This window comes from Falco punctatus, assembly GCF_963210335.1.
Source record: "Falco punctatus genome assembly, chromosome: 10".
Lineage (NCBI taxonomy): Eukaryota > Metazoa > Chordata > Aves > Falconiformes > Falconidae > Falco > Falco punctatus.
The window spans coordinates 13,954,442-13,980,925 of NC_137590.1; the positions used below are offsets into that span (position 1 = coordinate 13,954,442).

At 41.3% G+C, this 26,484-nt stretch overlaps 2 protein-coding genes across 3 annotated transcripts in view; one reads left to right on the plus strand and one right to left on the minus strand.

Moving 5' to 3' along the window:
- Window positions 1-12,800, minus strand: part of DIDO1 (death inducer-obliterator 1) — a 55,413-nt gene extending 42,613 nt beyond the window's left edge. Inside the window, exon 1 of one of the 2 annotated variants that reach the window (XR_013930742.1) lies at window positions 12,564-12,755. The gene's annotated coding sequence lies outside the window, so the exon portion shown is untranslated. Of the gene's footprint in view, window positions 1-12,563 lie in introns of both variants that reach the window. The other variant, XM_080404408.1, reaches the window with a different exon arrangement.
- Window positions 12,801-18,649: 5,849 nt separating this feature from the next.
- GID8 (GID complex subunit 8 homolog) lies at window positions 18,650-26,356 on the plus strand. The gene is made up of 5 exons (XM_080404423.1): window positions 18,650-18,778; window positions 19,999-20,128; window positions 21,315-21,511; window positions 22,025-22,222; window positions 22,533-26,356. The coding sequence occupies exons 2-5, from the start codon at window positions 20,011-20,013 to the stop codon at window positions 22,704-22,706; spliced, it is 687 nt and encodes a 228-aa protein (XP_080260549.1). The 5' UTR covers window positions 18,650-18,778; window positions 19,999-20,010; the 3' UTR covers window positions 22,707-26,356.
- Window positions 26,357-26,484: the final 128 nt, after the last annotated feature.

A 26,484-nucleotide genomic window follows, 5' to 3' on the forward strand; every position in this document is an offset into this window, starting at 1 on the left:
TTGAACCAGTTATTATATCCAGGGAGTCAGTCACTGATGGCTGAAGACAATCTGAGTTTAAAGTGCCTTCTTCCACGGTGGTGTTCTGTAATAACCTTTCAATCTCCCTGTTCAGAATCTCCAACTGATCACACATCATGCAACTTAAGTGATATGCCTAAAGGAAGAGGGAAAGTTAAGCTAATCACTTCTTGTTCAACTCCAGTATTAAACTATGAAATAAACTATGCCTCTACAACATACAAAAAGTGCATCTTATTTAAATAATTTATCCAATAACATACTAAAGAAAGCCTTGTCTAAAGACATACAGTGCACAACTGTGTATCTGTGCATTCAAGGCCCTGCGTGCAACATGCTGTTCACAATCACGTTTGAGCCACAGAGCCAGTATCATTAAAAGATTCCACAAACGGGACTGGCATCCTCTTTTCTAAGGAGACATTCCGGCTTGTTGAACGTGATTGATTTTACAGTGTTAGTCATACCCCACCCGGTGGCAAGGCTGCACAGTGCACAGTCTACAGCTCTTGATTTAACACCAAAGAGCATTTTAACATTAAGACATTCTGTACAAGAATCATGCTTCTTTTTTAATTAATACTTGTTATCTCATTATTACCTGCATTATTACCTCTATTATCTACAGAAAAAACTTGTACAGAACTGCAATTTTAAGATAAATTCAGATTTGAGTTCTGTAAGACCTCAGTACATGTAAACCACTACAATTGCAGACCATCCCCTACCCCCCACATTCGCTGTAAAATGCTTGGTTGTTTCTTCTTATAATTTATTATTTCCATTTTTTTTCCTCTCCCAATTTGGTCCAAATTATTTTTAATGAAAATACGGGGGGGTGGGGGGGTGGGAAGAGCGAGTTTCAAATTTATTTTACATTTTGCAGAACTGCATCTCAATACAGGTTAAACTTAAATGCCTAAAAGAAGTTGAAAAAACTAGTATTATCAAAACATAAAAGCACAAAGCCTTAACTCACAATTACACATTTAAACCTAGCAAGCCTGCTAGCACGTCTAAGCAAACACTCTTAACTGCCTGCAAAAATATTTACTACAACAGAAGGCAACTTTGGAAATCTTCAAATACCTCTTTCTCCTCCAAATTCAGTATGATTTTTTGTTCATTCTGTCCTGCTTGTTCTCCAGTTAACTATTCAATTGCAAAGATACTGACAGAAATGTAAGCTGAAGCAGCAAACTGGTTATCTTGTTTTAAAGGAACTGAACATCCAGGATCAACTTAATCATATTCCTCTTAATATACTACATCAATCACCTTTCTGAAACTGGAAGTTCTAGCTGGAAACCAAAAATTATTGCAGTTCCCCTGACAGACAATTCCCATCAGCATCATCCTGCCTTCCTGCCACATCTCCTTTAGAAAGGATATTCCTTTAAAAAGCGTATTATGTACCTCTGAAAAATATGATGCAAGTATCTCTACAAATGATGGGACAAAGGTAAAATAACGTTCATAATAAACATATATACTGTTGCTTATTCAAAAAGTCCTCTGGTTTTGCTTAGGTTAAGAACTTCTGTGATAAGCCATTCCCACTGTGAAAATGCGTAAGGTTTTAAGACCAACTATAGATAAAGTTCAAAACACAAATGAAGAGTTTCTTGAAGGAAAAATCTCCCTTCTCAGATGAGGTAAGCTTTGCCAATACAAACTCTAGGTTAGTTTAAATGGTTACATAACATACATATCAGATCCTCATTAAACAAAGGATTCACAGTGCATATTAAATCCGTGTTTATGGACTACAAAGAACAATGTACAACTCTAACACAACTACTTGGGCTGGTACTGTCCTGCTCCCTTCTCCCGTGCCCAGTTACATGGTCTATGCCACATTCACCCACATACTTCTGCCCCAGTAGTAGTCACTCAACTCGGTAAACACACAGTTTATGAATTCAGCAAAAAAAGAACCTGCCAAAGAGTGATCTAAAAGGCCCAAAAACCACAAATATCAGAACCAGTGTAAAGATGTGCAAGAACAGGGATGGAGAACAAGATCCCCTTGAGCAGGCTGAGCTGCTGTAGCACTTTGCTGCTATCTCATTCAACACGTGCACCATCATGCATGCTGCAAGTACTCCAATCTTAGCCACCAGGATTTTCATTCACTGCCACCGCAGTCAAGACTCTCTTTAAGCTTGCAAACTGTAATAATACGAGCATTCCAGTGGAACAGAACAGTCACTTATCTAGAAGTGGAGCATGAAGCTGATGCACAGTATTTGAGAAAGATTATTCAGCCAAAACCCACGTATTTAGGGGTTTTATTCCCAATTATGTTGTAGGTAAAATGTTCCAGTTTTCCCAAAACAAGTTAGGCACTTGAATTCATTCTGGACCTAAATTCCAGAAGCAATCAAAGCACAAAAGTATCCTGCTCTAGAAAAATCACAAAACTGCCATGAGCTTTTAGTTTCAATTTGGTCAACTATTCTCACACAGTGATGAACCTGAAAACGCAGGGCTGCCCGATCTGTAAGACTACGGAGGCCATCCCTCACGTTCAGCATCCCTGTAGATTTTCTAACTATTGTTAAGCCTGAGAAGTTTTCATATACATGGCTTCAAGAAATTCCACAGCAGTATGAGCAGCCAATTTAACAAGAGACAGAAAATAATTCCACAATTCCAAATCATGCTACTACAATACTTGTTCACAAACACGCAATATATATTAAAAATCCATCCTCCAACAGGCCTTCATTAAGCAAAAAAAGAGAAAGCTTGTAATCTCAGTCAATTTTTCTGTAAATTACCCCTCTCACATTCCAACAAAACCTCAAGAAAAGCATACAAAGATGGCAGTAGATAGTGGTAACCCAACAGTTTATATATTTCAGGCAAAAAAGAAGAGATTATCTATGCCGGTAACTGAGCTGGAAGACGTTAACTGCAGAACTGGAAGCTTGAGGACACCTGCATCTGCTGATACTGACTTCACTAAACCCTTTTTAAGATGCCTCAATATAACATCTTAATCTGCCAATGACAGAGCAAAGCTACCGCAAGAACAGTTTCCCCATCTTTTTGTGTCTGCATTTTTAGACAAAGGCCAATCCAACAAATTACCAACAAATATACATTCAGATCAGTACATCCACTTTTATTTTTTCCTCCCATTTCCCTAAGAGGTAATGAAACATTCAACGGGTCCACTGACTGCATAAAGATTTTGTCCTTTCTAAAACTTACCGTTTTAACTGCATTAAGAACTCCCTGCCTCAGTTACCTAGGAAGACTTCACTCTAAAAAAAGTCTTGAAAGCTTAATAAAAACTTTAACATGAACTGAAACCAACCAAAAGGAGTCATTTTTCCTTTACCTGAGGACTTGGGTAACAAAGAAAAAAAAGAGTATGTCAGAATTCAGGGTAAATTCTTCAGTTTCAGCTTAATAACTATTTTGTGTAGTTGAGGAATCTGTATGAAAAACTAGTGATCTTTATCCTCTTGTTAATGGTAATTCTCCTTGTCAACAGTATCACTTTATTCCATGTTCTCAGATGTCAGCACTCTCCAATACTCAACCAATCTGCTGTAATCTGCACAAATTCCACTATCTCATTATTTAGATGTTATACAACCACCTTGCATTAATACTCCAGTCCAACTGATTAATATTTGGCACCTATTAGTCCTCTTATTCCCTACTCACCCCAAGAACTCTACAGAAGGATGTCTTTGATTCTGAAGGATCACAGGCATACTCACCCCCCTACACAAGCATCCAAGAGGCAAGGTTCACCTCATATTTAAGAGCTGTGATAGACACTAGCACCTGCAGGAGTTGTTTCAGTGTGGCCTGCTACCTAAGAAACATTTACTTCTACTGTGACAGAGAAACAAAGGCTTCTTTTTTTTTTTTTTTTTTTTTTTAAGAAGTCTTCATATTGAAGCTCCAGTTAATGTTTCAGATATGTTAAGGAAATTCAATGGCCAGGGCCCAAGGACAGGACAGAAGTCACAACCACCCACAACGGCCAACGTAAGGTTCTGAACACTAGGGTTAGTGAGGAGACAGAAGACTGTTTACATCTGCAAAAACATTAAAAGCATAAGAGTCCTGCCTTTCCTAGCTTTTAAAAACGGGTATCATTCAGCAGTGACCAGTTTCATCTCCACATCCTGACAAATATCCAGCCTATCCCAGTATTTAAGATACCGGCTTTAATCAGAATGATGCGTAAGTGGCCTTTAGTTTTATTTTTCTGCAAGTTTCTTCAGAATTAGAAGACCTGACACATAAGATACTTGGCTAGAACCACCATATCCAGGATAGATTTCTTAAATATCAAAGAAACTGCAGGATGTCATGAACAGGACAGAAAACATCCTTTCCAGAATGATGAAACAGTGACTCCAACCACAGTTGACACTGTTTGCTGATTTCACTCCCTGTAAAAGAGGCAGTGGACTTGACCTATGCCCCTCTAATATTAGAAAAAATTCCTAATAAGCAAATATATTAATATCATGTGAGGAAAAAAAAAAAGAAATACTGTCTGAGAACTCACATACGGACATAACTTCTGATGCAAATAAAAGAAATGTTGGTATGGTCTAGTTGATGCCACTTCCACTCAGAAGACCAACCCCATTGAAAATTACTTTGCATCCCTATTTGTTAAAGACAACATCTGGGAAGCCTTGCACTTTCTACTAAGCAGCAGCAAAATTAATCCCTTCCATCAACAAGCATTATAAAAGCAGCCCAAAGAAGTCAGTAGGGCAAAACCTACTGTGTACCTAAGTTCTGTCCAGACCACGGACTAAAGGTACAATCCTTTGACCCCCAAAACTGCAGGAAATGGCTCCTGCACTAGCACTGGGGAAAGCCATGCACGCACAGGTCTTCCTTCCATCTGCTCATCCATGAAAGATGCAAAAGCAGACTACTTACATGAGAAACAGTAACAACAAAAAATCAGATGACCAAGAACAACTAGTATATGGTCTTTTATTTTCAGGAAAAACGTATTCACTGCTTACTGAAGTATCTTCCTTCTGAAAGAAGGAGCATACCTTTCAAAAAGGTGTAAAATGAGAATGTGACAGAAGAGAAGCAATGAGAGCTGAAGAGCAAGAAAGGAAGTAGTCGTAAGGCTCAACTCTGGATATGAAGATTACTGCTGTGATCCAGAACTCCTCTCCCACACTCCAAGTAATTTACCACCTCACTACTTCACTGTTACAAAAAAGCTGCAGTTCAAAGTCAAAATCTAGACATCTCTGGTAAATATGAAGATTTTTATGCCAGAAGTTTACATTTGAAAGATCACATTAATAAAATTTGCATAAAATCAAAGTATTTCAGTGCTTACAGTTAGACCTAGAAGAATAACATCAAAGAGAAATCACGCTACAAAACCTGTAACACTTATCGTAAATGCTTTGCTGGCTATCGTTATATACATTCATTCCAAGATTATAAACAAACCTACTACCTCATATACCTGCAATACTAAAAATTTAAGTGGCAGGTAATTCCTTCCTATTCTATTCAATACATTATTCCCACTTAAAAAATTAACACATTAACACGGTTTTAAATTTGCACTATGCAGATTCAGTAATACAGCCACGTTCCTCAGAAATAACCCATCCTAACTGAAGAAATGCATAGTCTTAAATACTGCATGAAGCAGGAAGAATTCCAGGCTAATATGAACAGTGCTATACAACCAAATTCAGACCCAGTTTTAAGGTAGTTTTTCGTATCAGAACAGTATTTCAACCCCAGATGCACATAACACAACATGATATTAATTAATTTGTCAGGGATGGCACCACTGACACCTACAGTACAATCACACATCACACCCTTCTGCTCCAACCTGCTGGGTCTCCCTCATTTCCCCATCTCCCCTTACAAAGACAGATTCCAGTACTTTTGAAGCCTCATTTTCCAGTGTTGGGAAGCATCCCATCTTAGCTCCTACCAAAAGTAATGGAAAAGAACTGGCTTAATTAGCACGGGAGATCAGGCTGCCCCAGGACAGAAACAGTTGCACCAGAGGATAGAGAATTTCACCCTTCAAAACTAGTGGAAAGGAAGTGTGTGACCATACCCATACCACAGTAGTCTCTGATGAGAGTGAAAAGCTCCAAGGGACCCTCTAGCACACCTATGTGATCAGATCTCCCCAGGAAGATTAATTCAAAGGCTTATGCACCTCTGTTGAAACCCCTTCCTCAATCTCACTGACATTTTATCAAGAAATCTTTGAAGGTACTCTAAGACCTTGTGGTGTCATATATGATATCATGAGTAATTCATTAGTGTCCATCACTACCATCTTTTTACTGTCAGACACCCCTGGAAACTCAGATAGACCATTTCATTGAAGATTTGTGGTTTGCTGACTTTCTGGCATCAAATGCAGCTTTTATTTGGTTGGTGTTGAAAAGTTATTTCAAATGTTCAGGGTATGGTGCAAAACATTTGTCCTGCCTTGGCACTTTAGCGCAGATTTACATGATACCTAGTACTAGCAATATGCAGTGCTGAGGCCAATCAACTAACGAGATTTAAAATGTAAACATTAACTACCTTTTTTCATTTCCAAAGATGCAGAAGCAAGTATTCAACCTTCTTCCAGATTTTTCTCTCATGAAAAATGACTCTACACATTTACGAATATTTCACAAGATCATTTTTCCACTTGAGAAAGGTATCAAAGAAATATTCCAAATTAACAATAAACTTTACAGCAAGCCAACTTAAAACCTGGAATTTTACAAACAATTAAGTGGATTAATTCCAAGAAGTTAAAAGAAATAGCTTCACTTAAAAACAATACATACATTCACTTGGTCTCTGTACTTGTGGTTATAAAGAAATTAACCTTTCCAAATTAAAATGGTTTTAGTCACCCATTATTATAATAATTCCCCTCTACTAATGTCTGAAACTAATACATACACCATCATCCTTTCCATGATTTCTGTCAGGCTACTCACTTACCTTATGTAAGCCTCATAAGAGGGCCACTGCCTCACATGATGGGAATCTGCACGCATACAGGACAGCAATCCTGCGCATTTGCAGTGAATGTGGGACCTCCTGGAGTGCTGAATTTAATGTGCATGCACTGAATCAGATTACCACACACACACAGCAGACTAGTGTACAGCAGCAGTTAGACAGAAAAGACAATGAGTGACTCCACAGTGTATACTCCATGTAATATATACTCCACATAATTACTCCAAGCAAAAATGCATAAAGTAGCTCCCTGGTTTATGCAAAACAAAATACACACACATTGAAGTTTATTTTTGTCTTTTAGGCTAGAAAATCATCTTCCCAAGCAAAACATTTAAAAAAGATTCTTGTTTCAGATTGCATAATACAGGATCAGAACAGTCAAAAAAAATAAAGAAGGGATGGACCACTCAGTAGGTAGTGCAGCACCAAGTATTACAAGCATATTTTATTCTGGGTAAGTAGCAAAAGTACTTCTTTGAACCAGAGTGAAGTTCCCACAGCAAAATTCAGCTAAACAGTGATTTATCTTAGAAATATTCCAGGTACTTCAGCAGCAGGCTCACCAGAAAACTGGCAAACATGAAAATGTTATTAAATAACAGACAAAATTGTGATGACCATACATACTGCAGATGTTCACTGCCACCACTGCACAAGCCAGGAACGTTAAAGGGTACAATCCCTCATCAACATAGCCATGCTGGCATAAGCGCCTCATATTGGTATAATTACACCTGCAAAACTGTACTTTTACCTTTATGAGTCGTTCTGTTTGCAGGGTGGGGTATCAGGTGTGCAATCGGGTGCAGCGAAGTTTTATCAGTGTGGCTGCACACATCATAAAACAAAGCTCTATTAACACACTAGTACAGGCCTTTCCAAGTAGGGAAGCAGTTTGTATAAGGAGGAAGCAAGATTTTCAAGGTTCACTCAAATTCCTTGAATGAAAAAAGTTAAATCAGCAAACAGATTCGTATATATTTGTTATAAACTGGAGCTTTCGCCAGCACAGCTCCGTCTGTTAGTAGCTGGGGAAAGAACTGTAACTGACAACTGCACTGACTGAACTTTAGTAAAGGTCAAACCTTAACAGATGACACTTACACCATGCACATCCTCCAACCTGTAGACCCATCAGTTTAGTGTTTTCTGCATTTGAGGAAACACTACTTTTAAGAGGAAAGAAGAATATTATATACATGCCATTGGTATTTTCTAGTCCAGAGGTTCCTGGGTGCTTAGGAGACGAGGCAGATACACTCTACTGACTTAATAACAGGCTGACATTTGGATTTTTACTACTGCTGTAATACCTTCTGAAGCCTTTATTCACATTCTTCCAAATAAGCTAATGCAGTATCTGCCCTAATAATGAAAGTTTACCCAAAGACAACAAAATAAAACAGAATTTTTTGGTCAAGTTTACTTCTGCTCTCAGGGTCTGAAGAGAATGAGTAAAAATGAGATATCAAGTAGATTTAAGAAAAGTTTCAGAGCAGAATCACACCAGTGTATGTAAATAACTTTGCTTTCTTCTTTTTCCTTTTCATACAGATTAAAAATAAAAGGCTGCAGCTTTCAGTGGTCAAAAACTTACGATTAGCCATCTCTGTACAAGAAACCTTCTGAAGGCCCCAGTACAAGCCAATTTTACAAGGCATACTACTAAGTGTATACAACAGAAATATCAATTACAAACTTTGATTGTTATTGGGTATTACTCAATATACAGTATCTTTATGATTCCTTTTCCATCACCTTGAATAAAAGTATTTTACAAATATATACTACCTATTTGCCTAACGTTCAATTTCTGCTACTGAACTTGACCTCTTCAGCAGCACTGAAAATACATTTTCAGCAACTGCACTGGAAACACTAGGCTTTGGAAAGGTGATTCACACAATCTGGCATTCTTCTGCTGAAGTACCAAAGAAATTAGCTCTTTCTCATGGCTGTTAACTGAACTGAACAGCGGGCTATTCTAGGGCTAAGCCTGAGAACCTTACAGTTTAACTCCTCAACATCCCACAGCTTGTTTATTTTTAAACATACAAGATTACAATTCTACAACTGTCAAATTTCAGCTTGGATACTTACACTGTACTTAAAAACCCCTCTTCTCAAACAGTTTTACACAAACTAGTGTACAGGCTTTTTGTCAAGTTGGCATTACAACAGTACATAAACTAGTTACACATCCTATATAATTATATGTAAAAAATGTTAGGTTTACATTATAATAAAACTGTATGTATCCTCTGGCATGTCTAGCTATTGTTGTTGGTCAAACTGTGTATTCAGAAATAGACTCAGAACAACCGCAGGATTGTAACTTCTAACCCTACCTGCAAAGCTGTTGTAAAAAACAAAAACCCACCAAAAAAGCAACCACTGTGTTTTTACACTTCCCCCCCTTACTTCATTTTAAAAACTGAGGTTAAATATAACACCTGAAACCAGCTATCATTCTCATTCCATCAAAAAAACTTCACTAAATGAAGTAAAACAAATTAATTTCTCCTTCAGAATCTAGTGAAACACAGTAATTACAGCATACTGATCATGTTATTAAAAATGCAGGAGAAACAGTTCAGTTCTCAATTTTGATTAGGGTTTACTGTGAGAACACACATAATACACATTTAATCTTTGTGTCTCAGCTCCCTAACTGGAAATTTAAAATTCTTCTTAGCCTCAAAGTCTATAAACGTTCTTGAGACTACCACCATTAATAACTGTGGAGTATTCACTTATTTCAGAAGCTGTATTAGATAAAAACTTAACAGTATAACCCTCTAAGTGTTAACTGACATCTGACTTTCAGTTAACGATCCCTAAAGATTCTTCTGCTGAGATGATGCTTGGCAACACACAAAAAAAAGCAACCAGTTCTTGCGTAAACTAGATAAATCTCCTATCATTGTCCCACTACTTGCGGCACTATAAGAGACACTAGGCAGAAAAAGTGCACCACAGAATAAAATTTGTGCAGACAGACACTACCACTTCTGTCAGCTAAACCCCCATCTAATCTTCCTCTTGCTGAGCACAGTCCCTTCTTCCATTTTTATCAGTTAAATTTTATAAACTCTCAACCTAACCCCTATAATGCTTGAACTTCCTCTCCCCACTTAGTATCTATCTGAAGTTTCAGGCTGTACAGAATTAAAATTCCACAGCTGTCAATTACAACTATAAAGACAATCACTGTCTTAAACCAGAAACAAATAACATAATCTACTGCCTTATAGTGAAGCAGGATTACATAGAACAAACACTGCGTTTTGGTGAGTCCACTAGACACGGAAAAATATTTATTCAATTTTATTTACTATTCTGGACTCATACAATTCTATTAGCATTGCCTCGGGGGTTTCAGGTTTTGGGTTTTTTTTTTAAGAAAAACTCAAAAAGGCATCTCTTAGTTATATGAAAAGCACCCACTGAAGCACTGTGTGAATTATATGTATTCATATATTAATATTTTAAAATCTATAGGTATTTCAATGTACATACACTTGCAGCAGAGCAAAAACTTCATTTGCATACCAACAGAAATCAACGAAAATATCCCTTAAAAAACCCCACAAACTTTGTAAAAAAAAATATTTAAATGCTAGTCTTGAAATCAACAATTATTCAATTTGCAAATCACTGGAGTCATGTGGTCTCAAAGTAGGCTGAAGGCTAACACTAGCCTTTATTCTTCCCCCAAAGTGCACTGAAAACCTGTATGTGCAATGTTTCTGGAACCACCATGGGAAAAAAAAAATTAAGGCCTAACCGAGCAGCTATTTTGAGCTTACTTCTATATTTGTTCCTATAGAAAGTTCCAAATGTCAAGGAACGGTAACAAGCAGCTGGCATACATAAAAGTGGAGCACAACCTGAAATATCTATTACAATTAACACAGTACATGCTACACTTGTACAGTAACTACACATCATCATTTTTCATTGACCAGCAATATAATTGCTTAAATAGCTAGCAAATTTTGTTTGTAGAAGTAGCAACAAGACAGTTGAAGCTAACCTAATTCAAATTACCACTTACAAGAAAGGTGTAAAATAGACAAAAAGAAAAGCAAAGAGCGAGCAACTTCTCATAAAATAACCCAAAATATAGTTGAATATCAGCTGTCATTTACTTAAAGGAGGCTGTGATGATTAAGTATTCAAAAGAGCTATTTCTGACAAAAACTCAGATTATCGAGAGGAGGAAAAAAAATAAAACCAGCGAAATTAAGAATGCTATATAGATCCTTCTGAGTTAAATAAAAGGAATCGGTTTGGTTGGGGTTTTTTTGTCTCCCTGAAGTTCCTAGGAGGGAAACACGAAAGCCCATGTAAAGAAAAACAGCATGTTACACTGTCTTGGATTACTGAATATACAAACAGCAGGGAGAGTGTAACACAGGTACATTCTGTAACAGGTTAAAGAGATTGTAACGTCCTTTCCAAGTTAAAAATAACAAGCTAAACCCGTAAGATTTTCTTAACCCACCACTAAAATGCAGCTATCACTTGGAGGTATAAACTGAAAACTGCTTAACTGTATGAAATAAAATTTGGTCACCATCAAGGAATGGCTTTTGCAAGCCAAATGAACAGCTCCAAACTACCATCACCTCCAAGAGACAGTATTTAAGTACATTAGTGCAAGAGACAGGGAATGAATTATTGACAAGGAATTCACTGAATATTTAAAGCCAGCCAACAATTACTACAGCCTAAAAATTCAACCCCTCCTCCGTTTCCCTCAAAGAAAGTCACCAGAAGAGTATAAAGTTCAACTTTCCTTGTTTCATTCACCCATAAGGAGACCACCTTTACCGCCCAGGGAACATAAGGTCCCCCAAGGCAGGGAAGGGTCGGCCCCCGCTCGGCAGAGGCCCCAGCCCCGCCGTGAGCTGGCGGGGGGTGCTGCAGCGCCCGGCGCAATCCCCGCCCCGGGCTGGGCCGCGGCCAGACCCCTCGGCCCGTACGAGGGCAACGGTGAAACTGCACGAGAAAGGCGGTTAAAGTCGGTCGTGACGTCATGGAGAAGCTTGCCGGCGTCAGCTGGGTAATGACGTCGATCGCCTCAGAGCACAACCGTCCTCTCCTTTTCCCCCCAACATGGAGGAGCCCGCCTTCTAGCCCGCTCCGCCCGGGGGGGGCGTCCTCTCCGCTCCGGCCCAACCACGTTATGTGCTTATGGGGCGGCGGCTTTTAGCTTCCTCCGGGGCCCCCGCACGGAGTCGCCGACCTCCTCTGGAACCGGGCCAGGCCTCCAGCGTGCCCGCGCCCTGCAGCCGCACCGACGGTCCCCTGAAACCAGGCCGCGCCGCGCCCTCCCCCTCCCCGCGCTCCCTCCGCCCGCCCTGACCCGCACCGCCCGCCCGCCTCCATTTTCTAGTCGAGCCCAAAGGCGGCCAGGCCGGAGGAGGCGGCCGCCCCTTTTTCGCGAGCCCTCCGCCGCAGCGGCGGCCCGACTCCCTTTCTCCTCCCGTCCCGGTGTTTCTCCGGCTGCCTCCCTCACTCACCGCGGGGAGGGGGTGTGGGGATCTCGCCGCCGCCGCCGAGGGTCTCAGCCGAGCCGAGCCGCCATTTCCTCCTCGCAACCGCGCCAGAGCGCTGGGCGGGGACGCTCCGCCCCCGCTACCATAGAGACCGACATGGCGGCCAACGGCAGCCTAGAACACTGCGCTCTGCGCACGGCTCGCGGAGGACTTGGGCCGCCGTTGGCTCCGCCTCCCGGCCGGGCGCGCGGCCACTCACGGCGGCGCGGGAGAGCCCCGGCCCGGCCGCCCCCCCCCCCGCCGCCCGCGGGGAGGCCGAGCCGCCCCCTGCCCGCCGCCGCCCCCGGCTCGGACTGAGGCAGGGCCGCCCCCCACCCAGCCGCAGCGGCGCGGCTGCCCGCCGAGGCCCCGTCCTTTCGGCTCTAGGCCGCCGCACGCTGCCATCTTGCGGCCGCTGAGGAAGGGGAGAGGCGGGCCGCCCCAGTCACCTCGGGGCTTCCTCTGCAGACGGGCTCGGTGGGATCGGCCGCGTCTGCTCCCGGTTTTCTTACCGAAATGCGGGGTGATCTTACCTCACAGGAGCTGCAGTTTTATCATTATTCGAGAGGTTGCAAGTGCCAAGGCAAAACCGCACAGCAGCAGTGTTAAATGGGCTTACAGTGACTTCTCTCACAGAAGTGCGGCTTTGTCACAGGATTAACATGGCCGAGGAGCTGCCTGCTGCTTGCAGACCCGACTTCTGACATCAGCTGTGCTCCCCACCTGTCCTTATTCCCTAGGGGTTTGGTTTTGGTTTTCTTACTCTACTCCATCTGTTTTAGAAAATCAAATAGCAATTGCTGCAGTAATGCTTTCCTCTGGGCCCAAGCCATGGAGTGCCATGGAAAGGAAGCATTCGCTGAATCAGCTTGTCCACTGCATAGAGGCTTCCCAGTAAGCACCCTTTAAAAACAGTTAGGCTACTAAAAAACCCCAACCAACTCCAGCATCCAAGCTGCTATAAATATTTACAGAGTTAACTGCCATTTAAATGTTTTCTTCCTACTGTCGGTACTTCTGATACTAGCAACCTGAAACACAGGCCTCGCAGCCTCTGAGGGGTCCCAAGGTTTACAGGAGGACCCACTCCTGACCCATCCATCTGAAGAGCCTTTTTGGCAGTTGGAGGTGTGAGATTTGGCTCTTTTATTTTTCCTCGTGGGTTGATAACACTGATTTCAGTTGGATTCCAGACAGGTGCAGTGTTTACTATGATGAATTAAGGAATAAAAACATGAGGAAACATAACATACTTAGCACTAATTCTATAGAATTACAGGATCCTATTAAGCAATTTGATTATAACTTTTAGAAGTCTACATTCTATACACAAGATTTCTGGTGGTAAAAGCTCAGGATAATGTTGGAAAAGCTGCTGTTACTTTTTTACCTAATAGCATTAGTCAGCCTTTCTCCACCTGTAAAACCAGGCAGTACTAATACTTACTTAGCACAGGAACACCAAGAGGTAAAAAAACCCCAACAGATCCCTGTGCAAAAGTACAAGACACCATGATTAAAGGCAAGCAGAATTTCAATTTTTGTTCTGCAGCTAGAGAGCTACAATAAATTAAAAGTATGTGGAGAGGAAATACCTTATGATTTGGTAGATCAAGCTGCACTGATTTATGCCCTGGGAAAAAGCTAATAACATGTTGTTAACGGACAAATTTAGCATCTAGGAAGTGCTCAAACCCAGGAATTACACACCGAGGGAAAGGGAACATGCAAACCAAGGAACTTGTTGGTGTGCAAGCACCAGTGAAGAGGGGATGACTGCAATAGGGGATACAGCAGTGAAACAGGTTTTAAATTCCTCTTACACACATTTGGCAAGAGGCTTACACCATCTTAAATATAACACTGATTCACTTTGCACACCCAGTGAATACTAGCACATGCCACGTTCAACCCACAACTTTGTGTTAAAGCCCAAGTCAAGACTACCTACCTTTGCTGACTGAACACTTGTGTCACCTTCACTGAAATGGTACCATCAGCACCTCAGTTCTTTCCCTGCCTCATTCCCTTCTTAATTCTTTCCCTGTTAAAGCCTAATTTATTTTCATTTGGGAAATTTGCTGCTGGGTTACTGGTCTGAATCCACATTGTCCTGGTTTTTAGTGATCTGTATAATGCAAGTTTTGTTTCAGTTTAGGCCTCATATAAGATGATGATAGTTTCTAACTGGTTTGAACAGAAAACACTGCTTCTAAAACAGTCTAATAAGCACCTTGTCTATCCCTCCTTAAACACCAGAGAAGCTTACGCTGAGCCAGATATAAATCCCTCAGCGCTAAGGCTCCTTAGAACCTTTTTCCACTGCTTTACAAAACCTTTTCTGCTATTAGGCAGTCAGTGCACTGAGATTTTCCTCTGCAGCTGACACATCTTTGTTTATCCCTTGGGCTTCGCTAATTAGTGTTTTTTTAAAATTCAGGCATGTACAAATTGGCCGTACTTACATTTGCAGTGTCTCACACGAGGGCCTTTACATGTGACCCATACAACTACTGTTTGCCATGGGCACCAAGGCATCATCCTCGTATTGCACAGAGATGGTCTCCCCAGACTTGGGATGTCACTTCTGCTCTCTCACCCACCTTTCCCTTCACCAAGATAGTAACCTTTTCCAGTGTTTGAAGATGCAAAGCCCTGAAATGTAATACTCACTTTACGTGCACCCCTTCTCTCAGTTCTTCTTCACTAAACGTTCTGGTGAGCCAACTTCAGCAGCCAGGGAAAAACTAGAGACAGAGTTAGCCCATGAAAAGAGTAGGGATAAAAGCAAATGAGCAAGTTTATTCCCTCCATGTCTAGTGTTTTTGCTTTTATTTAACAGATAATTGATCATTTGAAGTCTGAAGAGACTGATTTCTGTTGGTGGTGCTCCAGCTCTACCTTTTTTTTGGTGGAGAAAGGCCTCTGTCTTCAGAGTTAAGCACATCACTCAAAGTAGATGCATCAGATGTCAAGGTATTGTATCCTCTGTGTCCTTGATTCTCCAAGGCTCTGGATACTTCAATTTTCATAAAGACTAGATGAACTCAGAAAAATACTTTACTGAGGGTTAATCATATTCACATGCAGTCCCGTCCCATCCCCCCCCCCCCCCCTCCTTTTTTTGCGGGGATTTTTGTGACTTCTCCAGGGATAGTGATTTTGGTATGGGACGCACTCCACTCAGCTCTAAACACCAGTCATCAAAATACTTCTTGACATTAGGAGGTATCAAATCCTAATATCTGTAAAAATTCCACAAACTGCACTGAATTACAGTTATTAGATGTTTGTTTTCAGCTCAGTTTTGTAGTCTTGCCCAAAAATCCAACTTCCTATGCTATTACTTCCCTCATTAATGTAAGACTCTTGTAGGACTGCAACATACTGAACCCACAGGATAGTTTCCTGAGAGCAAAGTATTTTGTTTCCATGCATTTTAATCCAACTTTGGAGTCACAGTAGTATCCTGCAAGGTTTTCCCTGAGTAATAAACTAAAGGTTTGGTTCCAACTTTGGGGAGAACGTGAGAGTTAACAGAAGTTAGGCTTTAGTGCTAGGAAAAGAACAAATGATGTAAGAAGCTTTTGCCCTGAATTGCTGCACAGCTTTGTATCTTCCTACTCCCTTCTTAATTTTGTGACATTTAACCAAGAAAGTCCATCCAAGCTTGGTATTTCCAAATCCTTGAGTATTCCAGGCTATGAAGCACAGGGAACACAAGCATTCCTCTTCACTAAAGACAGCTGCAGGTATTATACATGGGACGATTAAACATTTATTCAGTGAGCCAGAAGTTAGAGGGGAATACAGAAAGTGATGAGGCAGCTTTCTATCAGAAAAGCTAGTATAAAATGTCTCATTTATCACTCAAGATACTGCTCAATCCTCCAAACACGCAGTTTTCATTGCATGTGGAACAGTAATAGGGGAAAAAAAGGGCCTGTATCAAGATAAAGGAATAATGGTTTTATAAGGTTGTTGGGTTTTTTTTAATGTACTTAGGGTTTTATCACACTGGGCTAATACTGCCATGAAAGGTGTCACAAGTAGTACTATTTAACTAAATAAAAACAATTCATGCATTAGAAAGTCACTTTCTTTCCAGACTTGTTAAGGAAATACTTAAATAGTAATATTCAAAGCGTGTTTGTTGCAACTCTAATGGTTATAACACCTCTCCTCTCAAATGAAAGCAGAGTTTCTAAGATACGACGTTATCAGAAACATCAAAAAACCTAGGGAAAGCACATGAAAGGAAAAAAACCCACCAAAAACAAAAAGAGAAGAATGCAGCTGGCCACGATATTCTGGACAACAACACTATAAACTTTTTGTTAACATTATAGTCAGAAGAAATGCCAACTCCTAAAAATATTTAAAAAAAATCCAAAACCAACCAAGCTTTTTTCATGACAAGCAAAACCACAACTTGGGAGCTGCTTTTAGCCCATTTTTACTTCTCTTTAGCTTAGGGACAATAAAAGGATAAAGGGAAACTTGTGCTGCAGTTGAGCAAACATACCCAACCTCTGAAAAAACAGGTGTCAGCACCACACAATCAAGCATGCTGCCAAACAGCAGCTCACACATTAGCTTACTTATTCAATATATTAGTTTACTTATTAGAAAACAGCTACACCTATTCTTTACCTGTAAGCAGCAACTGTGATGTGAGTTACACTCGGTTGCCTCCTCTCTGCTTGGGATATGTTTCCCTCTCTCAAAAAGACAGGAAACCCCCTCCCAGAGAGGAGTACCTTCCTCCTCTCCCTGTCTTTATGGAATTCTCCTGAGAAACTCCACCTTTTGGGGAGGAGCTGACAAGAACCAGACAGGTCATCTAAGCCAGCGAGAGATTTACAAGCCTACCGGTTCAAAACTAAAGAGTGTGAACGTTTATGTTTCCCAATGAGTAAAATTCATTGAGATTAGTTTTTATATTAAAACCTGAAGACCCCTCTCCAATCAACAGGAATACTTGCTACACTGTAGCTTTTTGTCATATGGCTAACAACTAATGGCACTTATTACTAAATATTTGAAATTCTTTGTCCAAAATTCTGCATTGTTTATAAGCTTGGAGCTTGCTTTGGGGAAATATGTTAATAAATTATTGATTACATTGTAGATTTGTGCAGTTTTGATGTAAGGACAGTTGTAATGGAAGTGAGCTTTGGAGGTGGCACTTTACTGCATGGTTACAAATACAAGAGTGAAAAATGAGCAATTGTATCCATATTCCCAGTCTAAGTGAAATGACGTTTTCCTGAGGACTATCATTTGTAGCATTTCACACTTAGTGGTATGTCTTGAGCCTGCTCTTCATTTAAATATAGAAATTGAGGTGTGTTCTTGGCTTTTCAGCAGAGTGCTTTAATTCACAAACCCTGCTGGCTCTAGCGCAGTGAGTTTATTAACTTTCCTCAGCAGCCAATACAAATATTGGCAGAGATGACAGAGCAGAGCCCTCGGCCGGGTAGGCGCACGGCCTGGTGCACCGTGGGCAGCGGGAGCTGGCGGAGCGGCACACTCCTGTCCCGGGCTGTGACCCACCTCCCTCGCCACTGCTCTGGCACATCGGCAGGGCCAGGCAGCCCCAGCCGGAATGGCCAACCCTTGCCAAGCTCGAGGTCTGCGCTGACCCCGCCATGTCCGTGGACCGATCGCTCAGACTCTGCCTCGGCCATCAATGCCAGGCCGGTGCCCCGCTCGCAGGCAGGCCCGCACTGCCACCGGACACGTTATGGAAGCGCGGGGGGGACATGGAGCACACAGCAACTGCGGTAGCTCCCGGGCCCGGCGGCGAGGCAGCATGGCGGAGCCGCGCCGGGCCCTGCGCTGCCGCCCGCCCCGCGGCCGTGAGCCGAAGAGGGGCTGGGGGCTCCGGGGCCCCTCAGCCCTGGCCGCCGCAGCGGTCCCGCCGCCTCCAGTGACCCCCACCCCGCCGGCTGGCCCCGCGCCCCGGCCGCCCCCACCGCACGGCCGCCGTGGGCCCGGCTGCCCGCTGGCAGGGTGCGCCCCCACGGCAGGCCGACACTCCGTCCCGCGCGCCGACTCTATGGTTGTGTTTTCTCGCCCCTCTCCGGGCGCTGATTGGCCGAGAGGGCGGTTCTCGCGAGATCCGCGCGCCAGCGGCCTGGCGGAGGTGGCGGAGGGGCTCGCGTTCGTGCGTTGGAGCCGGCACCGCGGCGCGCTCGGTAAGATGGCGGCGGTGGGTCCGCTCCTTCCCTTAGGGGCTGGGGGCCGGCGGGGGCCTGCCCTTGGCCCGGCGGGTCGGCCTGGCGCTGTCCGCTGCGGGTGGTGGGGACGCGCTGGGCCTGTGGCGAGCTGGGCCGAGCGCTTCGGTGGCCCGGGCCCCGCGGAGGGCCAGGTCGGGGGCAGCGGCTCGGCGGGCCGGTGACGGGCGGCGGTTGCGGGGCGGGGGGAGTCCCACCGCGGGCGGGCGCCGTGCGGAGCTCGGGGCGGCGCGGCCCGTTGCGGCGGGAGCCCGGTTCCCCCGCCGCGTGGTTGGGAGCGGCGTGAAAGCGGGGCTGGGGCCCGATCGGTCCCGGAGGCGGCCCCGGGCGGCTCCTGGCTCTGGCTGTCCGACTTCCCGGGGCGCAGTGTGGCCTTGGTGGTAGTTCAGGGAAGGGAAAACCTGTTGGAAGTGGACTGGCGGTGGGAAGGCGCTGCCGCTCTTGCCTGGCTGAGAGGGGTGGCGGTGCCTGTTGCTGTTGTTGTTGCCGCCTCTTCTCCCCCTTTCGCTGCCGCTGTGGTCGTGACTTGAAGGTAGAAATGAATGAATGCCGGCTTTAGCAAAGCGATTTGCTTGGCAATCTGAAAAAAAAATCTGCCGTCAAGAAAAATGCTAGGAGCTAATATTTAAGTAACGTTGACAGGAGTACTTTTGGGGATAGTGAAGCTAATGGTGTCAGTCTTTTAGTTGTGCACTGGATAACATATGTATCATTACAGTTTTGTAGCTGTACAATATATGGAGCCGTCCTGTCTAAGTTGTGGTGAAAACTTTATAGCCAATATTGTTTACGTAGGCTTTGCTTTAAACATTTGTTACAAGTTTTCTGGCTGTCAATCTCTTGATTCACTTGTCTCACACTGTGATGCTGTGTGTTCTGTAGAAATCCTAAACAAAATTTTTTTGGAGTGAGTTTAATAGTAAGTACAAGAAGACAGTATTTGAATTTTTTATTCTGATAACTGATGAAAGCAGCTTTAGAGACTGGCTAGTAAATGTGAAACGGTGCAGTAACAGGGAGGAGAAAAATGCAGAATTGTGGTTTGAGATAAAAGGGTCTCTTTCAGATTATTAATTTAAAAGATCTCATTAAAAAAAGATGTAAAGATGGTAGTAACACAGTGCTTACATACATTACACTTCTTGAATCATGTTAAATGAGTTGCTTTTCTTTTCTTGTAGTAAGAATTCAGGATGAGTTACGCAGAAAAACCTGATGAAATCACGAAAGATGAATGGATGGAAAAACTTAATAACTTGCATATCCAGAGAGCAGACATGAACCGCCTTATCATGAACTACCTTGTTACAGGTAAAAATGAGTGGTAGCGTTAGGAGGCTTTTAAGTGCACGCCACTTATGTTATCAAGACAGACATTTTTGGCTAGAACCTGCTACTTGATGGAATGAAATCAAGGGCTTTGAGGACTTAGTGATTGCTGTTGGCTTTTCTTAGCAACATACAGCTGCTCTTGTGTTCCTTCTCCTAAGTGGAAACTGACTAAGAATCAGACACAGAGCAGTTACCATGCAATAGAAGTGACATTTATTAACCTTAACTCTTCTGTTAAAGGATGTAGAAAGTGTTTTCTGGAGTGCTGTGAACAAACATGACCCGTTTCTGTATGATGATGTGCCTTTTTATGCCGTTAAAACAGAGTTCAAGATATGTTGCAGTTGTTAAATAGCACTCTGAAAGCTGCACAAAACTATCAGAAGCAAGTTTTAACTGGCTAGAAGAATAAACTCTAAAAAGGCACTGTTGTCAAAATAGTTTGAGACCAAAAATACTAAACCCTTCAGCATATAGCCTGACTATATACTTAGAACAATCAAAAACCTTTAGAAATTGTCCCTAGCAATTATGATGCATACCATCACAGTAAGCTATACTAGGGTGGAGGCGTTTGTATCCAATCTACACCCCTGTTTACATTGCTGTGTAGGTGAGGCCTCTGGGATGAAGGAAGAGCATCTTAGTGGATGGCATAAATGATTTTTGTGTATATGAAAGCATGACTTAGGATTTAAAATAGCTGTTACGACTTTAAAAAAATATGTTGGTATGAGAAAGCAAATTTCATTCTGTTTCTTCTCAGTAAAAGTGGTAGGTCTGTGTAAAAAGACTTGAGGGCTGTGGGGCAAAGCAAAACCACCCAACTTTTGAAAACAGGATTTTGAAAATTACATTTCAGAGTAAGTACAGCTCTATTTAATAAAATATAAAACAAGCTTTCAGGTTAAGAGGTATCAGACTACAAGTTGCATGCTTCCTTAGCAAATGAGGGCATGTAAGTTAAGACTGAATTCAGCATGCACTGTTCGACGCCTGTTGGATAATTGACTATTTAAATAGAGAAGAATTTTTCAGAGGTTCAGACTTACATCTTTAAACTTGCAAAATGCACAAGCAATACTAAAATATTTTCATTTAAGCTGATTTTTTAAAAAAAGTGTTTCATGAAATGTATTTTATAGGTAAAATGTTTCTGTTTCAGAGGGCTTTAAAGAAGCAGCGGAGAAATTTCGAATGGAGTCTGGGATTGAACCCAGCGTTGATTTAGAAACTCTCGATGAAAGAATAAAAATTCGAGAAATGATACTGAAAGGACAGATTCAAGAAGCCATTGCATTAATAAACAGCCTCCATCCAGAATTGCTAGATACTAACAGATACCTTTACTTTCATTTGCAGGTAAGGACAGGTGGCAAACCTTGTCTTTGTTTCAGAGGTTGCTGAGAGACTGGAAAAAGTATTGCAGATGTTATGAGTATGTTGGGAAGTTTGTGGCGAAGCATGATGCAATTTCATGTGTTTGTTCTTTGTATGATTTTGTAGCAGCAGGAAACTTTGTGGTGTAGTGCAGGAACTGTCATACGTATACAGTTACTAATGTGAGAACTTATATAACAGCATCAGTGGTCTGTGACTTACCGACTTCCAGTTACTGTTAGTCTGTATTTCTAGTAGTTCCTTTAGTAACACATCTTTTCAAAACTCAAAAGCGTCAGGTTACCTTTTCCAGTAGATTTTGTAGCCAGGTCTGCCACTTCTTGTCTTACAGACTGAGGAGAATTGACCTCAAACTGTCAAATTATGGATTAGTATTTGTCTCAAATTACACACTAATGTCTGAAGATTGCAGTCTTGAAATACTGAAGATTTGTTAATTTGTTTAGCTAATATTCCCGTGTTTTTTGTATGTAGCAGCAGCATTTGATTGAACTGATTCGGCAGCGTGAGACAGAAGCAGCTCTGGAATTTGCTCAGACCCAATTAGCAGAACAAGGCGAGGAGAGCAGGGAATGCCTGACAGAAATGGAGCGTACACTGGCTTTGCTTGCCTTTGATAATCCCGAAGAATCACCATTTGGAGACTTGCTTAACATGATGCAGCGACAGAAGGTAGTCCTTTCTCAAGAGGAAATTGATGTCTTTTATTCATATGTGGTGAAAATAACATCGAAATATTTTTGAAATGTTCAGAAAAAATGTTTAAAGAGGTGTGCAAAAGAACAGAAGTATTTCTTAAGCAAGATTTAAAAAACTGGAGTTAATGTGTTCAAGTATTTGGCTGTCTTCCTTGTCTCCAGGCTCATAGTCTGTGGAGCTTTGTCCTGACCATGTTCTGAGGAATTAGCACACTAGGTGTGATCTTTCCAGTGTCGGTGTGACATTAGTAGTGTTAATCATATAACAACTATTTCTTTTCCAGGTTTGGAGTGAGGTTAATCAAGCGGTTCTAGACTATGAAAATCGTGAATCAACACCCAAGTTGGCAAAATTACTGAAACTACTACTGTGGGCTCAGAATGAGCTGGACCAGAAGAAAGTGAAATATCCCAAAATGACAGACCTCAGCAAGGGGACGATTGAAGAACCCAAGTAAATTGTGTGCAGATGGACATCAAACAATCTTAGTACTGCACAGTATACATTTATATCAGTCTGTGACTGAAATATTTTTACTACAATACAGCACTCAATTCAGATTTTTCAATGAACATCTAATTTGAAGGGAGAAAAGTCCCTTTTAAATGCTGCAAAAACTGCATTGAAAGGCGCTGTATCTCTTTGAAAGTCTGACTTAGGCTATGCACTATGATACATTTTTAAAAAACAATTAAACAAGACAGGAAAAATAGCATTTTTAAAAGTACAGAACTCAAGCTTTCTAATTGGCTACTGATGCCTAGTTTAGTGGCCAGTGCGTTAATACGGAGTTATATTGGCAACTATTCAGTTAAGTTTAACTGTCTCCTGTTTGAAATGTGTATATAGAACAGTGAATATTTTCTACCTTTAAGTTATAGCCAGATATACATTCCCCTTAAAAGTAACTGGTCAAGTTTTCATCTATAAACTTTGCAGTAAGGTCAACCTTTTGCTTAGGAAATAGTGTACAAACTTGTAAATCATAATTTAAGGACTTTTTTTTTTTTTTTCCTTGTTTCTGACTTTTTGGTGCTTTATATGGTGAGAGCTATGTTCATAATGGATCAGTGACCCAATTTTCAGGAGGAGTGTTGTTGGAAGTAAGTTTTTTCTTAATTTTCATGAATGACCAAAATGGCCCCAAGGCATTTGAGGGTTTTTAACAGGGGCCTTTCCCCTATATTAAATTTGCAGCTGTAGACACTGCAGTGATTCTAGCAGGCTACTAAAGCTTTGAAGGCCGCTAGATATTTGTAAGCTGAAAGACATGCTTGTGTTAGAAAATGAAGTGGAGGGGAGAGATACTCGTTGAAGCCTCTGGTGTATCATCTTGTGCAGGATATGCCTTTATGCTTGCTGAATAAGAATCGTTTTAGAGCTGCTTGGGCTGTTTTAATGCCTTTTGCTGAGCAGAGCAGGGCTGTCTAAAAACAGATTATTTCCATTTTCTCAATTCTTCCATACCTTTCTGAAGAGATGCAGTTCATCTTCACCTGTATTTGTTTACTGACTGTCCTCACTCCAGTTAGGATTATAGTTTTAATGTTTTACACGTGAAGTCCAGACTTTAAGTCAACAAATTGTAATCTTCTGGGTATGGGATGTTTTGGTCGACTCAGTTTTGCAGCACTGGACGTTGGTGTATATCCAGTGGTAGTAAGCACTAATCTTGCCAAACCGATCTCTAGATTTTTAGGTCTGTATATCAAGTTATTGCAGATTTGCTGAACAAAGACCAAGCTGATGGGTGAAATAGCTTAACATCATGAAACACTGGCAGTTGTCACACCAGTCCCATACTGTACATAATCTAGTCTTGTATGGTAGATATTACCCTGTAGAATGAAACTTAGTTTTCACTTAATTTTACTGGAATACTTACGCATTAAACTGTATAAAGCTTTGCAGATACACCTGACTTATGGAAACTAACAAAACCTGTTACTGATTGCATTACTGTGAACACTGTTTACTTGTGTAGCTATTTTTTGTGGGGGGAAGCCATTGTTTGTTAAGCAGCTGTTAGAGACGCAGAGCACCAAGATTAAGCTAGATGATGGATGTGACAAAATTATTTGTTCCCATTTATTACTGATTGTTCTGTTCTCCACTTTGAGGCATTTGTGGTATGGAGGTCTTAAAGTTTGTACATAACAAACGAGCTGTCAGTAGCCCCCCAACTACTACAGCAGTCTGGCTTTCCTTCACCCAGGCTGGTTATTCTAACACCACATTTTTAACAGTTGTGGGTGTTTGGTTTGGTTATTTTTTTTTAATTCTTTTTTTTTTTTCTCCTCTTCTTTTTCCAGTCGGTTGATGTCTGAAAACCATGTATAACTTTCAGTTTGTGAGAAACTGTATGGTTAATGTAACTTTGTTTAATAACAAACTGCAGAAACAAAACTGGAATAGCTCTAGTTTCTTCATATATGAACTGATCAGCTTTTCCTCTGTTCTGACACTTCCGTTGTTAAATCTCATCTAAAGCTTCTCCCAGATGAAATGGAAAGTGGTGTGGTTTTGTGGCATAACTAGCATTTTTCTCCATGAGAAATGCAGTATTAAGTCCTGGTTGAGAAGTTCACTGTACTTCTAGAACGCTACATTAATTTCATATAGTATCTGGGCAGAGATTGAGCATAGATTACTTGAATTGTCACTAGCTTGTTTTTGGTTTTTTTTTTTCCCATTAAAAAATAAACATGTTTTTTAAGGGGTTTAATATAAAATTAGTATAGAACTATCTCACTTTGTTTTTATGAACATGCCACATTGATAAGCAGCTTTAATCTGTAAAGTTTTTGGTAACTGCAAGAAAATATTCGAAAGCTATGCATTTTAGAGAAAGCATAAAGGTAGTGATATTGGTACTTCTAAGGATCTTTATATTAGTGTATATAAAATAGTTTGCATATACAAATATAATATATAATCTGTTTGAAATATTCTTGAATGGTAGGGGCTGTGAAACATAATTTATGGAAATATTGTACACAGTAAACAGATGTCTCAGTACACGAATGAACTTTTGTCATATGCATGAGAAGTGTCTTATTTGGTGACTACTAATTAATGGGATTTTGTTAACCCATTTTTGTTAGATAACCACTTTAACAAATATTATTAAATGCCACTTTGATCAGTTTGCTTTAGTGTAAAAATACATATTTTGTTCCACTTAATCTAGAACAATATGAAAATAACTTTTGTAAGAAGATTTGTTCCAAACTCAGCGGTGGCAAACAAATCTGGTAATTAAACGTGGTACACTACACTCATTCCTCCCCCAGCCTTCCCTTTGTTGAAAGCAAATAAGGTCTTTTTCATCAATGCTATGGACATGGAAGAACTTGGGTTGTAAAATACCCTGTCTTACATGCCTTTGCAGAAAGGCTGTATATCAAGTGTGTTTTGATTAGGCTACAGCTCTCTCCTCTTTTCCAAAACCTGTCACCTCCCTAGTAATGTGTCATCTTCGCTATTACCACGTCTCTGTTCTGCCTGTCAAATCCAAGCTAAATTGCGGTGGCTCCTGTTGTGCCATGGAGTCATTTGTTGAAGGGTGGGGGATAACAGGTTTCCATGAAGACGAAGTGCCGGTGGTACTTTCTGAGAAATCCTTACTGAACTCTTTAATTCGATACAGCTGGAAAAACAGGCTGCTGCACAGAAACGAACAGCAGAATTTTAAGTAAAGCATTTCCTCTCAAGACTTCTGAAGAGGCAAACATATGTGCTTGAAACCAGGTGAAGTACCTCTCTTTAGGATGATTTCATTGAAACACTTTCAGCTCCTTCCACCCACATTAGAAGAAAAATTGCAATGAATGTGGAGAGCACTTATGTAGCATTTAAGATGTATGAAATTACCTGGAAAGAATGTTGTCTCCTTTCCACTCCTTGTATATATAGGGGAAGCCATTACATTATTCTAGGATGATTTTTATTGTTTTTAATTTGTAAATTTTATGCTTTGTATGCTTGAGTATAAGCTTAAAAGCATTGCTAAAAAACATCCTTGAGTCGTAGATGACTGTTGCTTGACTTCAAAACACTTTCTGTCCGAGTTTGTTACAAAGCTTATTAAATTGAGTTGGAGCGTGATCCCTGTGTGTCTTATCTTCACGGGTGATGGGACCTTCTGCGGGCAAGAGCACCAGGAAGCATCCTTGAGATACTTCCCTCAATAGAAAAGGGTATAGAGTAATATTTTGTCCTAAATCTGCCTTTAG

Excerpts from the sequence above, each read along its gene's own strand:
- GID8 (XM_080404423.1), top strand. The coding sequence starts at position 20,011 with ATGAGTTACGCAGAAAAACCTGATGAAATCACGAAAGATGAATGGATG. Across the intron at positions 20,129-21,314 it reads CATGAACTACCTTGTTACAG|AGGGCTTTAAAGAAGCAGCG; the intron begins GTAAAAATGAGT and ends TTTCTGTTTCAG. Across the intron at positions 21,512-22,024 it reads ACCTTTACTTTCATTTGCAG|CAGCAGCATTTGATTGAACT; the intron begins GTAAGGACAGGT and ends TTTTGTATGTAG.